Source organism: Periophthalmus magnuspinnatus, chromosome 24 (assembly GCF_009829125.3).
Source record: "Periophthalmus magnuspinnatus isolate fPerMag1 chromosome 24, fPerMag1.2.pri, whole genome shotgun sequence".
Lineage (NCBI taxonomy): Eukaryota > Metazoa > Chordata > Actinopteri > Gobiiformes > Gobiidae > Periophthalmus > Periophthalmus magnuspinnatus.
Genome location: NC_047149.1, coordinates 8,931,174 through 8,946,878, shown reverse-complemented (window position 1 = coordinate 8,946,878; position 15,705 = coordinate 8,931,174). Strand labels below are relative to the sequence as shown.

Genomic DNA, 15,705 nt, shown 5'->3' with positions numbered 1-15,705 from the left:
CCGATATGTAGGGCCGATTTTGATTATTTTCCTCAAATTATGTCATTTAAATTTGTACAAACTCACCCCAAACCCTTTATTACCATAAACCTTTAAGAGGCTTTAAGGCTTACGTAACTTCCGTCGCAACAAGTGCTGTTCCATTTCAATGCACCCGATAAATGCAGTCAAAAATGTGCCCAGCGTTTCCATTGACATCGACCGTAGCTGAAGCGTGCGTCCAAGCACACTTCGTGCACTGCTAGATTCCATCATGCACCGCGCCTACGCAAAAAGAGAAGAAAATGGAGTCTGCTATGCAATACAAATTCAAATGTCCGTACTGGTCATCTACAACAGTACGACATGAAACTGTTATGTGCAGGCCGTGAGTCTTAATGATTAAAAAAACCCGTGCAGCACTGGCAACTCAGGTTTATTTTGCAGTACATTCTTCTGGGTTTGGGGGGGAAAAAGTTACATTGAATAAAGGAATGTGCAGTTATTACCAGACAATAAGAAGAAAAATAATACATTATTATCATCAGCAATTATTATTGCAATCATAAGCATAATAAGATGAAATGAACTGGCACACGGCATAGAAGGTAAAGAGCGCCCTCTACTGGTATTAAAATAGTTTAGCCACAGATCAAATTAAACCTTAATTAATAATTAATAAAAAATGAATTTATGTATAACTAATAAGTGTTCTTTGGTTTATAGACTATGAATGTTACCTCAGTTATTTTGCTAAAGTTGTGTAGTAGCTACAATTGGGAAAAAAATCACCTATAATCTTATATTTGCTTATTGATATTTAAAGGAAAGATTCATTCCTTACTTCATTCAGTCTAAACAGAAATAAACGGCTGCAACGACGACACCTTAACTCTTCTTCTATTAAATAATAAAGAATTGAAAATAAAACTACCTGTAATTATTTCAGTGATGTAACGTAAGTTACATAAGGTAAGTGCACAGACAGTGGTTGAAGTATGCTCCGTGTCCCATTTTGGCACGAAGGCGGCTACACAGAGGAGTACCCTTCATCAGCCAGGTACTTTGAACCGCACTTCAAATGGCACTTCGACGGGTACTTAAAACGGTACATTTGGCGAATTGAGACATGGCTTAGGCTTGTTTACCAGTTTGGCAGCCATCTACATCTGGAGAGGTGCTTCATCTATTTCTGGAGCAGGCGGAGTTGTTCAAAAGCAACATCAAGAATGAAGAATTCAATGGATTTAGTGATTTGGAGTGAAACTGAGAGTAAACTTATTAGCTTGTTTTTTATGCTTTAGTTATCTGATTAACTGTTAATGTCTTACGTTAACATACTGGACACATATTCAGTTCACTGTCTATGCTTCATATATGCGTTTACGTATGTGTTAGGTAACATTTGATTATACATGTTGCAGTTCATTTGTTTGACCAATAGATGTTGTTTGTCATACTTGTAACAAAATTTACTTGGCTTGTTTTCTTTTATACATTTCATATTTAATTTCCCCTTATTTATTTCCCCTTCATTTATAAGACCATTAAGGTGATAATTTTTCAATTGGAAAAATATTGTAAATGTTTAGTGTAGTTTAAGTCTAGTTAAAAAACTACTTCCTGTTTTCCGGTTCAGCCTTTTGGCTAATGCCCAACAGAGCATTATTTAAGAAACATTTGAAAAGTAAAATATAACATTTTCGGTTCACAGGTTTGTTTACTAGCAGGTCAAATTGGTATGTATATTTTCCATATGTTCATATGCAATGTTGTATATATCTGTAATATGAGCCAGAGCTTATGTTATATTTTATATGTTTGCTGGTTCTACGGTGTGAACTGTGATGAAGAATTAAGACCACAGTGCCAACATCAGTGAAAAGAACTCTCATGTCTCTCATGTTTGTTACGTTAGAGTGTAGTTATCTGATTAACTGTTGATATCTTAAGTAAACATACCAGCCAGTTTGTTGTCTATGTGTAACGTTAGCTATACTGCTATTCAGCCTGTTTTTTTCTATATTACTGTAATTATTATAACTTGCCTTTAAAGATAAAATATCTGTTCTTGGTCTCGGATTTTGTGTATTAATTTCCCCAAAAATGCGACTTATAGTCCAGTGCAACTTATATATGATTTTTTTTGTTTTGTTTGTTTGTTTTTTTCATTATTATGGATTTTTTTCACTGGTGTGACTTATACTCCAGAGTGACATATCGTCTGGAAAATATGGGTACTTGTTTTGTGTGGTTTTGTTTGTATTGTGCTGTATTTTGTTCATGAAAAGGAGAGTCTAAGTACTCTCATTCGCTTCTCCATGTATAAATAAAGATAAATGAAGGGAACACCATTGTAACATGGTTTAAAGCTGAGTCATAAAAGTCAATTTTACATACGCCCCCTTTAAAATAACAAATCATACAGTTTTGGGTTGGGCAAAAAAGTTTTGAATATCCTTTGTTAGTAATGCTCTTTTGCTTTGTGTCGGTCGAGTACAGCGTGTGATTGCAGTCATGTGGGGGACAACTGTGACGCTAATACCGGACAGTGTATCTGCCCACCAAACACCATGGGAGAGAGGTGTGACCGCTGTGCACCCAACCACTGGGGGCATGACATCACAACTGGCTGCAAGGTGAGCCCTTCCTTACAACAAACATCATTATAAGCTGTCTAACTACTCCAACAATATGGGTATTATTTTATCTATATCTTACTTTGGAGATAATTGCTCTTTTGTCTTTATAGTTGTGTGAAATGTAGTGAAGAGTAGGGAGAGACATCAGAAAATTGTCAGACGAGGGTTGTGGAATGTATGTCCTCTCCAACTTGCATCAAATTATCTGATTTTATAGACAGATAAATGGATAATAGGCCTGTTACTATATCAACTTACAATTCAATATTTGATGGAGAGAACAACACTTTTTCAGACTCAAAAAACATCGTTCTTTTCTTGCACTAGCAGGGAGCTACTCATGTTTATGAGAGTAGCAGGTTTCAGACAGATAAATGGATAGATGTACTGACTACTGTATTAATCCCAAAGGAAATTTTTAACTTTTAACTTTTTTAGGTGGTTACAGGGCTTCAGTCCTACCAGCAGACAACACAAAAATAAACATTAAAAATAGTCAAAGCAGTGCTATGACACATGCAAATACAATACACTACAATAACAACAATGAAATAAATAAATAAATGACTTGACCCCCCTCCCTTAGATGGATGTATTATAAAGTCTAATAGCTCTGGCTAAAAGGACTAAAGGACTAGAGGAGTTTTTTGTTTGTTTGTTTTTCCTTGCTGAGAAGGAGGGTCTAGGAGGGAGATGTTCTGGGACAGTTATCCACATGCTTGTTTTCTATGAATGTTGGTTAATCTGTGTGTTATTGGCCAATGTCTGTTTCACTGTTGGATGTTGTATCTTTCTGTTGGTTACATTAATGACCTTGGTGTTGTTATTTTGGGCTTTCCAAAAATAAATTGAATTGATATAAAGAAAAGAGGAGTCAGGATCAAAATACATTTTAGAAATTATTATGATTGACAATGATCACCTACATTTTTATTAACACTTATTACAGAATGTGAACTTGCTTGCTTGTGTAAAGTGGTGTACGCAGGAGCATTTATACTAGTTTTTTTTTTTTACAGAATACTTTGATATCACTCCATGACTGATCATCATTGGAGGGGTTACCAATCATAATGAAACAGTTTTACTATTTCACTTTTGTCTCATTTAGTTCACACAGCTTCCTCCTCCTCTCACCTCCTTCTTCTTTATTGCTTTAATCCTCCTAATATGCCAGCTCAAACTCTTTTTTGGAACGTCCACACCACAACTCTCTCCCTCCCGATTGCCTGCCAGGCCCCAGTCGCAGTAAACTATTAGCAGCAGACTATTAGCAATTAGAGACTCCACATAAAAGCAGCACAAGTCGGGCTTTAGCAACGCATTGATCCAGGGGAAAAGTATGCTGCAACTGATCTAACACGCGCCCGACAAAGGCAGGCCCGATGCTACAAAAGACTGCAACAAGAAAGGAGAAGGAAGGAGGAATTCACTCGGGAAGAAACCACAGCGAGCCAGTCAATAAAACAAGACAATAGCAAATCAATGCAACAAAAGGAGGAGAATTTGTGCATGAAATCTCAACAGAAACTGAATAAAACCTAGCCTTGAGGACATTTGAAAGTGGAATGAGTAAGCTTTAATAACTTTATAGAAAAACAACAACATCCAGCACCTTTGCCTTCAGCTAAGAGTACACAATTACCTTGGCAGAAACGTTATTTTTTCTATTCGCTTTTTTCCCAGATGATATTTTTGACCATTTCGGATGGTCATGATAGCAATTAAACGTATTTCAGGTTGTAGATCGGCTACTGCAATGGTTGTATGGGCATCAAATAATATGTGATACTGCCCGGCCCGCAGTTTCAGGCATGTTTGAATGATAATGAGCAGGTATTTTTTGTATTGTGGGGACTAAAATCTGTACACACTCAGATCATGGGGACCTGCCTCCTTTATATGGGACAAACATCAACAATCAGCAATATAATTTGAAGCTTAGATATGGGTTCAAAAGGGTTAGGGTTTAGGTTAAGGTTAGGTAAGTAGTTTCTATGGTTATGGTTAGGATCAATCTCTAGGAGATGAAAGTAAGTCAGTGTAAATAAAGGGAATGTACATGTGTGTTTTCAGGAGTGTGGCTGTAACGCCCTCGGCTCTGTGGCTCAACAGTGTAACGTCAACACGGGATGCTGCACATGCCGAGACAACTTCAGAGGAGAGAAGTGTAACGAGTGTCAGATCGGCTTTAGAGACTTTCCACAGGTAAACTACAGTACTATAGGAAAAATCTATTTAAAGAGCCTATATCATGCTATTTTTTGATCTATGTTATAATGTTGTTTCCTCATCAAAAACATTGTCTCATTCACACATGTTTAACACACAAACCCTGAGTTCTTCTCTCGATCAAAAAACACAGCTTTGAAGATGTAGACAGACTAATAAAACCAGGATTACTAAAACATGTGTGAAAGAAACAAAACACAACTCCAGGTATGTTCAGAGGAGGTAACAACATTCTAGCATGGCTTAAAGCTCACAAGAATCAATTTTGTATAATAGAGGACCTTTAAACCTGCACTATGTAAGGTTACTCTACCTGCTCTTCTTGTGTTATTCCTTTGCTGAGAATGTTCCATAGCATGACATTAAACATTCCAGGCAAAGCAATGACATATTCATGGAGATAACCAGGTGATGGGCCACCCCACCCGAAAAGTTACATAGTGCAACTTTAAATTGTTATTTATTTTATTTATGAAGTGTAGACAGTAATTTGGGTATAATGCCAATGTAAAAGGCAGGGGAATATTATGTTTTCTGGTAGAGGGTCCATCACCTGCTTGTCTCCATTGAGCTGTTTATTTAACTACACAGCATCTGTCAAAAAAAACCCCCAAAACAAAATCATAGATAAATCGTTTTAAAGCCATTCTGTGAAACATCTCAGGCAAAGCAATGACATCTCCATGGAGACAACAGGTAGCGCCTGTTCTTCCAGAATTGTTACATAGCATTCATTTAATAATTGCCTTTTGAATTTGCAAAAGATTAAAAATAACAACACATTCATATATGCTCAAGGATGCAGTGTTAGTACAAACTATCAAGAATGTCAGCCTTTGTCTCATATGGACTGACCACTTCACTTCCTTTGTGATAGACCTAGTGCACTGTGCTTATCCATGTCACAGTGGCCAGCAGCTGAAAAAAGTTAAATTTGAACTTGAAGACATTAGTCATATGATTAAGTGTTCTTGTATCTGCACAATAAAGCATGATTATACAGACAGTGTTTTGTTTCTATTTTAGAAACATGAGTCAATGCAGACCACTAATTGCGTATTCCTTGTGAATGTTAATTTAAGCGTTTGAAAAGGAAAGAACAGTAGGACTTGGCTAATTGGAAATCTTAAAATTGAGCTATCAAGCAGTGTCATAGTATTTTCCGCTTTTCATAAAGTACTTTACTGTTGTACTTAAAGGACCCATATTGCACTGTTTTCTGATCTATGTTATAACGTTGTTTTCTTCTCAGAAACATATCTGAGTTGTGTTTTGTTTTGCTCACACATTCTAACACACAAACCCTGCATATTTAGGCTAAGTTCTGTTCCACCTTGAGATGTTATGTTCTCCACTGTGTTTTTAAGCTCCATACTCCTTCACTAGAATTATTTAGATAATTTCAGTCCTGGACTTGCCAACCTCTACTGAACTAAAGGTAAAAGGTAGCTGTTAACTTTATTACCACTACATGACATCACAAGGTGGAATAGAGTGAGCTGTAGACAGACTAATAATGAAGGATTACTCAAACATGTGTGAAAGAAACAAAACACAACTACAGGTGACTTTTTGAGGAGGTAGCAGAATTATGACATGGCTTACAGCTCATAAGAGTCAATTTCATGCAATATAGGAGGTAGGTTTAATCTGTTATTTGCATTGAAGTGGTTGTGCTTGTTGGTTGAGTGATGCGTGACTCCCAGTTGTCAGTCTGGTAGAGTGTGTTTTGAAGCCGATAACGGGCTTGGCTCTTGATTGTCTCCATGCTTTTACAGTGTATCCAGTGCCAGTGTAATGTGGCAGGCTCCGACAGAGAGACCTGTGATGTGGAAAGAGGAGTATGCGGCTGTGCAGACCGGACCGGCAAGTGCAGCTGCAAGGTACACTCAAATATTATTATGAAAAAAATAAAAATAAAAAATATAAATATATATATATATATATATATATATATATATATATATATATATATATATATATATATATATATATATATATATATATATATATATATTCCCATTACATACATCACTTAAAGGTATATTACTGTCTCTCCAGACAGATCTGACCTTGTAACAATAGTTATCTTCATCCAAAAAATTACATAGTGCACCTTTAATTTAAGGTGCTATATGTTGGATTGATCTTGAATATATAATACACATGGTTCCCAAACAGTTTATCCATTCAGAAAGTGATCCTCCCATTAGGTTGCCAGATTCTATAACTAAAACCAGCTTGTGGTAATCCCAAAAAGCCTCATCACAATGTGACGATATGATGTGTCCACAGTACATGTAAGTTAAGCTAATAGTGACAGTAGTTCAGTTGCTAGAGTGTTTGTCCACTGGTCCAAAAGTTGGTGGTTTGAATCCCACTTTCAACATAAAATTATTGGTAGAGCATTCCGATCCACTGACCCACAGGTTGGCGGGGCACTTCCACACTCCCACAGATGAATGGTGTTCTTGGACAAGACATAGACACCGACCATGCCCCCAGTGTCTGTGGGGTGTATGAATGTGTATTAATGGGTGAGTGGTTCCTTGATGTAAAGCTCTTTGAGTACCTTAAAGGTGGAAAAGCGCTGTATAAAAATGTGACCATTTACCATTCCAGGTTCAGTTATGATTACATTGGGAGCACATGTTACAGCTATTACCTTTAAAGCCCATAGTAACGGGGTAATAATAGACGCTTTACAATTCTGTGTGCTATTAAGTGACTCAGCTGTAGCCAATGTGAATACAGAGACTCCGTCAAAATATTGCATTTTACTCTGTGGTACTTTAAAAATATATCCTATCACATATTTTGTACGTCTAATGCACCAACCTTACTATCGTCATCGAAAACCAATGTCCACAATGTTCTTCTATGCACATATTCTGATGCTTCCAAATTGGCACTATTTTTGAGCGTGTGGGAGGTCATTGTCCATCAAACACTATGGCTGCTGGGTTACTCATTTTGATCTTTTGGTGCTACTCTTTTAGACATTATTGGCAACTTTAATACAACCAAAACCAAAAAAAATAATTGGAGAATACTTTTAGAGCTTAGAATCTCAGAGTAATTAAACTTCACGTTGATTGTCATGTGAATCTGACTAAAATATCTCTTGTATGTGTGAAGTAGCTCAGCGGCAGCACTTTGACAGGGGATCACACTAATTGGATGATGTTTTGGAGACAGGGTTTTTCTTAGCTTGCCCGGGCTGTCCACTTCTCCTCTGCTTTTAGACCAGTCAGCTCACGGCTTATTTACGCGGCTCACAACGTAAACATTTGGTGGAGTCTTATTTCTGTATCTGTGCTGCCCACATTCACCAGGATTCTGTCTTTGATGAGTACAGTGTTGGTTTGGCTCTTGTTACTATAGCAATGGATAGTGGAAGTGTAAATACAGAACAAGAAGCCTAATTCATATATTTGCTGCAAAAAAGAGGAGCTAATATTTGTCAACCACTTTGGTAAATGGGTCAGTATTTAACAGTGGTAGATTAAGTACTTAATTTTGTTACTTAAGTCAAAGTGCAGATACAGAGGCAAAAAATTACTCAAGTAAAAGTAAAAAGTATCACATAAAAAATCTTCTTCAGAAAATGTACTATAAGAAAAAGCCAAAGTATTTCACACAATACATTTCTTAAAGTGTTAAATGTAGTGATATAGATTCAAAAATGACCTGTTGACCAAGATATTTTGGTCAACAGTTGTAATGTTTGCAACAATGTTTGCTCAAAGTTGAAGCTTGAACTCAAAAACTTTAGTCAGAATGTTACCTTGAACATGGTAAAAAATAACCCCTCAAATCATATGAAAAGTACTTTTTACTTTTCAGTCCAGTTCAAAAATGTAGTGGAGTAGAAAGTTACCTTCCACCACTGGTATTTACATTATGATTATGTTATTATTATATTTTGCTAAAGGAGCTGTATCAGATTTTTTTTTTCATCTACTAAAGTAAAATTTGTCTTGCCCCAGTACAGATATATTGTTAAAGCAGTTCTTAGAGTCAAAATGAGAGTCTGCCTTTAATTGTAAAGCAATTTTATCAACTGTGAACCACAGAGTAATGCTGGTGTGCTTGTTAGCATGCTAGTTGTTGTTAGCATTACCATGGAAGCACTACTAGGATGCTATCCATCTGGAAAGTGAGGAGCAAATTTGGATTTCTGTGAATTGTTTAAAATGAACTTGTTTGTCTTTTTCAAGTTCTTAAGACAGTAAAAATCATGTACAGCGCCTTTAATTTGTATTCTCGTTCTATAAAAATGACCAACCAATGAGGACTTGTTTTGAATTTTCTTTCTCAAAGGAATGAATGAAATGGACTTGTCATGAAACAGGAACCATTTTCGTCTCTCTGAATGTATAGTACTGGTTGTGTTCCAGGTGAACGTGGTAGGAGACCATTGTGACCAGTGCAAAGTGGAGACGTTTGGCCTGTCGGTGCAGAATCCTCTAGGCTGCAGCAAGTGTTACTGTTACGGCCTAAGCCACTCCTGCACAGAGGCTCCGGGGCTCATCCGCATGTGGGTAAGAGAACTGTGCTCTGAGAACTCACATCAGAACTGCTCAAGCGGTAGAGTCTCAGGGTAAGAAGAACCAGGGGTTGTTTTTGCATGTAGGTTTCCTTTTCTTTGTTTATTTTGCATAAATGATTAGAGATATACTGTTTAATGGACAGATCCTTTTTAAATTTACTTTTTGCTTAAGTATTTTAAATTTTTTAAATTTTACTAATACATATGGCATGATATGTATATAAGTAACCAATATTCTTCAAATTACATCTTCCGGTATCCCTCTTTTGGATCATAGTGAACCACTAGTCAAGTCCTAATTGTCCTAATTGGCAGCCCAAAGAGGGGGTTTAGGACATATGACCTAGTATACAGCACACACACGCGCACACACCCCCACACACCCCCCCCCCCCCCCCCACACACACAGACACACACACCCACACACAGTCGCACACATAAAGTGTCCACATTGGCTTTTACAGAATGGTCTTTTGTGTAAGAGGACTCCCTCTCTTTTTATATTGAAAATCTAATGGAAAAAACTGAATATAGGTCTTTAAAATGCCCTGAACAACACTGTTTGCAACACCTCCCATGGAGGTTATTGTATAAATCGTTAAAGTTCTTGTGGATTGTAAAACACAATGTAGAGTCAAGCCTGGTCCCAACTGTGGCCCTGGTCTGTTTCTGTTTACACTGGCTTCTACAGTGGCTCTGCACATCTCAAACACTCTGGAGAGAGAGCAGTGACAGACTAAAGTCCTATAGCTAGGTTAGAAATTGTTAAGAATTAAATGTGGGCCTACTGTCTGCTCCCTGTTTAATCACAAAAGGAACAGCAGCTGCTGTGGAAATGATGTAAAAACAACATGGTCAAGATTATGCCCCTCGGAGCACTGATGCGATATGCATCACGCGTAATGTGTGTAATGGGAGCGGTAGCACTGGGCAAATCACACAACATACTCACCACGAGCTGCAGACTTGCAGCTGGTAGTGCATCTTCTCTGTGTATAGAAGTGTCCCATAGATGACCCACAACAGTTCACACAATTATTAGGAGCAGGAGCTCCAAGGTCGGTGCCATTGCTTTTAGTAGCATAATAATCAGAGCGGTGAAGTCCAGTACAGCACAAAGATCCCTCATATGTGAGTGAACCACAAACTCCATGCACAAAACCTTGCCAGTTGATATCCAGCGGTCCAGTCAGTGTCACGGTGTCAGTGAGACAGTGGCAGACATGCACATACACTGAAAACATGAAAGTGATAAAAAAAAAAAAAAAAGCTGGCTAGACAAAGTTATTCCCATGCCCATCATTCACTGGTTCCATTTTATTCTCCAAAGAAAATATACATGAGTCCAGTGCACGTAGAAGTTTTGCTCTTGTAGTTTGATGTGGATCTGCAGCGTGGAGGCTGCTGTGGACCACCATTACACACAGAAGAGAAGACATATAAAGGGCCATGAACACTGGGTGGACATCATTGTTAAGACATTGTTTATTATTTGAGCACAATTTACGGTACATATTTTAAAAACAATGAACCATTCTGAAATAATTTAAAGTTGCATAAATTATACATACATTAGATTACTGTTGTAGAATAAACTGTAGTAGTCCAAGAGTTGAAGAGGTGTGACGCAGAGGTTCTAATGCAGGAGAAGTTTATTTACCATCAGTATGAGACCTCGCATCCGAACACATGAAGCCTCAAGACACTGTGATAGTACTGTCCATTCCAGTTTAGTACAGTCCAGTCAGGCTATGCTTCCATTCCAGGGAGTACTATACCTCTGATGACGAAGGCCAAGATAACAAGGACTAAGCAGGCAGTAAGTGTTTTCTAGTCTTAAACTGCACCAATAAATGGACAAAGTTTCTTTTCTGCCTGTATTTCCCCTGTCCCTACGTGGAGCAGAGTGTCTGTTTAGTGTGAAACATGTCTGCTGGTCATTCAGTCCATTATTAGATGAAGACCTGTGCTGTTTAACGGCTGGCAGCATCGTCTTGGTCTTGCTCCCCCTAGAGAGCAGCGCATCAATTGAGCACCGTCTGCGGAGAATGACAACATAGGGACCTTAGTCTTCTATTGCCGTTGATGACAAAGCAGTTTTGCTCTCTAGTTACTAATATTTTAGCCAGAGTAGAGCTGAGAAAAAGATGGAGAGAGAAAGAGGGGGGTGGGTGAGGTTGAGGGTGGGGAGTTTATTGGAGAGAGTGAGGTTTTGTGTGTGAACCATTGAGTCGTGAGATTACAGAGTGGAACGAACCATACACACGGAAAAACACACTTTCACTCTTACATGTATGCTTTTATAATCAAAAGAGAGCTGCACTGTGGGATTACATACAGGCTGAAGACACATTTAGTCAACAGCAACTTAAGAACAGGGCTGGGAAAAAAGTGTAGTCACGCTGGTAACTGGAATTCGTCTTTTGTGTAGCCATTTTAATCCAAAAGCATAGAGAACATTTTATAATTCAAATATATGCATTGGTTGGATGTAGTGATAAAAAGGAATTACTTGGTTACAATAGTGTTTTGTAGACATCTGAATATAAAATAAATCACTAAATAAGCCAATATAATAACTGGCTGCATAAGTATGTTAGAATGTGATGATGTCTTCATTACAGAGGGAGAGGGGGAGGCACTCACTGTATTACAACAAAAACCTGCATTTTAACAATATTCATTTTATCAGTAGCAGGTAAATTGACACCAAATATATGTTTTGAACGAGCAAAAGTCCTCAAAATGTTGGAAGAAAGCTGAAGCTGAAATACTACTATTACTTTTTTTTTTCACTTTTTGCAATATTTTACTTAAGTGTGTACATAACAACATTGGACAGCATCATTCATTTTGTCTTTCTTGTAGCTAATCTTATTTCATCTCTATCTTTCCCACAAAAGCCCTCTCTCCCATAAAGGCCCTGTAATTCTGTGCACAATACTCCCCATCACCTCTGCTGGACTTCACTGACAGAGAAGGCAATCTCCAGCAAGAATCTATTTGGAAATCGCACCGCTCCAACCACAAACCGCGGTCAATAATAAACTCTGAGATTATTCAAGTCTTATTGAAATATACACACCATATAAAGAGGGACTAGATACACGTGCTGTGAAATGTTTTCCACGTGAAAGAGCAGAGGGAAAAGGAAGTGCTGTTGGCCTTTTGTATTCTAAAACCACAAAATAAAAAACACCTGATAAAAAGAGTTAAAAGTACAATTTTTTAGCTGTATGTAATACTTTTTGATAGATGAATGAAAATTGACTTTGTAGATAGATCTGTCAAGAGTAAATACTATATCGACTTATCATTCAGTCTATGTTAGCTAGAACAATCATTTGTAGGGGTCAATATTTGTAGGGGTCAATATTTATCACAGGTAGTATGAGTCGGGACATTTAAAAAAAAAAATTTGATACGATTAGACTTGAGCTATGGAGGGTTTAATAAATAACTTCTATGACTCATTTTAGATATAAACTGACTACCAAGGTGTTTCATTCTGCTATTTATTTATTGCATATAAACACATCATACATTTAGAATTGTTTTTGGGTATAATTCTACTTTAGGGTTTTTGTGTCAGTAGCATACATGAGTTTTAATATCATGGTTTATCATCTGTATTTACTTTAGAAATGTATCGTACCTCAAAAAGAGTTATTGTGACAGGTCTATTTTAAAAGAGATTGACTTTGCATGGTATACTGTAGTTCCTTTAAAGAAGACATGCTGCTGCTTATCTTTGTTTTACATTTTGTTCATTGTAAACAGCAAAATATATCTAAATATGTTCATAGTTGCTTTTCACCCTAGAAAATTGTGGATTTATTTGAAAAGTGGTTGCACAACATTTCAAAACCCTACATACACATGCGACCTGTTGTCCAAGTTTTTAGATTAATTGCAATTGGGCGGGCATAGGGGGTAGGTGTAAACATAAAAAGTTGTATTTTATTTTGAAGCTATGGTATAATTATTCATATGCCATTGGGGTCGGGGCTGACATAATTTGTTAATAACACATATCGTTTAAAAATGTAGCTGAATTGAATAAGCCATCTCTTGTAATTAAATTGGGTCTTAATGACTTATTGCTGTATAGTGTGTCTAAGGAGGTTTAGAGGCTTGAATTACAGCTCTGTGCAGCGGAGCAGAGTGTCTGGACCCCCCTGAGAATCCCTCTAATTAATGACAGTACTCTTTGTGTTGTACCACAGCTCACACTGAGGCAGGAACAGACAGTGCTTCCCCTGGTGGACAAGTCCAACACTCTGGAGACCAGGTCCGGAGTGAGTTTTCAGCACCCGGAGATCCTGGCCCACTCAGACCTGGTCAGACCTGTGCTGTCTGAACCCTACTACTGGAAACTGCCTGAGCAGTTCAGAGGATCCATGGTAACGCTTGTTTGTTTGTCTTGAGTTGTCCTATTTTCCCTTCCCCATGCATTCACACACGGAGAAAGTGAGTGAAGTATCTTACTCAAGGACACAACCACAGTAATAGGCAGCTTGGGACAGAGCCGTCAATCTTTGGGTTAGAGTGCAAATGCTGCCACCCCTTTGAGGGTGTTATGATGTTTAAGGTGTTTAATGGTGTTGCTTTCTCTAAGGCTAATGTACTTTACAGTGAAAGTTCATAGTGAATGTGAGTCACTTTTTCTAGATTTTTGGGTAAGTCCTTGATGTGGTTTAGATGGTTTAAAACTGACTGTTCTTGATGTGAAACATTTACCAGCCATTGCACTACAGGACTGTCAGAATCTGCACAGAAGCATATTAAATTTGTATCAACATATTTAAATTCATCTCTCTCCAGATCACAGCGTATGGTGGGCAGCTCAAATATGCTGTGTACTACGAAGCCAGAGATGAGACGGGCCCTTCATCCTATGAGCCCCAAGTCATCATCAAAGGAGGCCCCAACCACAACATGATCATGACGAGGCACACCCCAGGCCTGCAGATTGGACAGCTCACCCGCCACCAGTTGGACATGACTGAGGTACTCAAGATAATACAATTAAAGGAGACAGTCTATTGTTTATAGTAACTTTTTAATACTGCTAGCTTAAATGAATGTACAAATATACGTGTTCTTACAAATACATACACTCTTAAACTAGTTTGATGCCTTCGTTGGCTTATGTAGAGGGGACAATATATTTCACCATGGCACTAGCAAGTATAATTTCTGTTATAAACTAATCTGTTAAGTGTGGGTGTAACACTTTGTGGTTTCAATTGTTACATACCTCATAAAACCAATTGATAAAACTTACTACAACTAGTTTGTAATCGGCTACTCCTAAGATAGCCATGACCAAGCCTAGCATAATATCTGGAAAAGAGTTCTCATGTGCTGTACAGCAATTACTCTCCTGACAGGTTGCCCCAGCAGCACTGGTTGAAAGATGGGTCAAATGATGAGAATGACATTAATAAACCTATAGCATATCTCCAATATCAGGTCTTCATTACATCATGTTTTTTAAACTAGTAAGCATGGATGTTACAGCTATTACCTTTGAAATGTTATAGAAATGATATAGAAACAGTATTACATCCTTATTAAAAGTTCAAAATTACTAATAATGCATCCTTTTTCTTCTTGAAGTTTGCCACAGTTGAAATGTATCTAAATAGTGGAATTGTGTGTGCTTTTGCAGCACGAGTGGAAGTTTGCAGATGGCAGGTCCATGACTCGAGAAGACTTCATGGACATTCTGTTCTATGTGGACTACATCCTCATCAAGGCATCACATGGGAATGTGATGAGACACAGCCGGTAAAGATGGCCGCTCTCTCTCTGTCTCTCTCTCTGAGCCCAATCCCAACAGCCTGTACAGCAGTGTGGCCAACATTTAGAGGATTAAGACAGCTCAACAAGTCACAGTCAAGTCCACTCCCAGTTTCAACTTTTATCACTTTTTCAGACACACAGTTCTATTGCTGCATTTCATATAACATCACATCATTCTATTGGTCAATAATAGTTATACAGATGGGGGCAGCTAGTGTTGACGAAAAGCAGGTTATGTTGTAATAAAGTGAGTTCTGAGGTGTAGTCTCTAACAGAAACGATCCAGTTCAATATTCGTGAATTAAACTTTTAGAATTCTTGAGAAAACAGTATGTAGTCATTAGGGAAAACTGTCTCTTGCCCCCTATCTGGGAGTAAGACATCATCACATTTTAGAATATGAATACCACCAATTAATCTACACTATAATTTTAAACAATGTGCTCTATCCATTGGTTTCAGAATGATGTAAAAATAGTACTGTGGCTATAG

General features: G+C 37.8%; 1 protein-coding gene across 4 annotated transcripts in view; it reads left to right on the top strand.

Annotated features, from left to right (window-relative positions):
* lama2 (laminin, alpha 2) overlaps positions 1-15,705 on the top strand; it is a 236,485-nt gene that overhangs the window by 151,361 nt on the left and 69,419 nt on the right. For all 4 annotated transcript variants that reach the window (XM_055232136.1, XM_055232139.1, XM_055232138.1 and 1 more), the window contains 7 exons: positions 2,482-2,618; positions 4,698-4,829; positions 6,632-6,736; positions 9,254-9,397; positions 13,632-13,808; positions 14,230-14,415; positions 15,080-15,198. In XM_055232136.1, the coding sequence (XP_055088111.1) occupies positions 2,482-2,618; positions 4,698-4,829; positions 6,632-6,736; positions 9,254-9,397; positions 13,632-13,808; positions 14,230-14,415; positions 15,080-15,198 (1,000 nt within the window). The remainder of the gene's footprint in view (positions 1-2,481; positions 2,619-4,697; positions 4,830-6,631; positions 6,737-9,253; positions 9,398-13,631; positions 13,809-14,229; positions 14,416-15,079; positions 15,199-15,705) is intronic.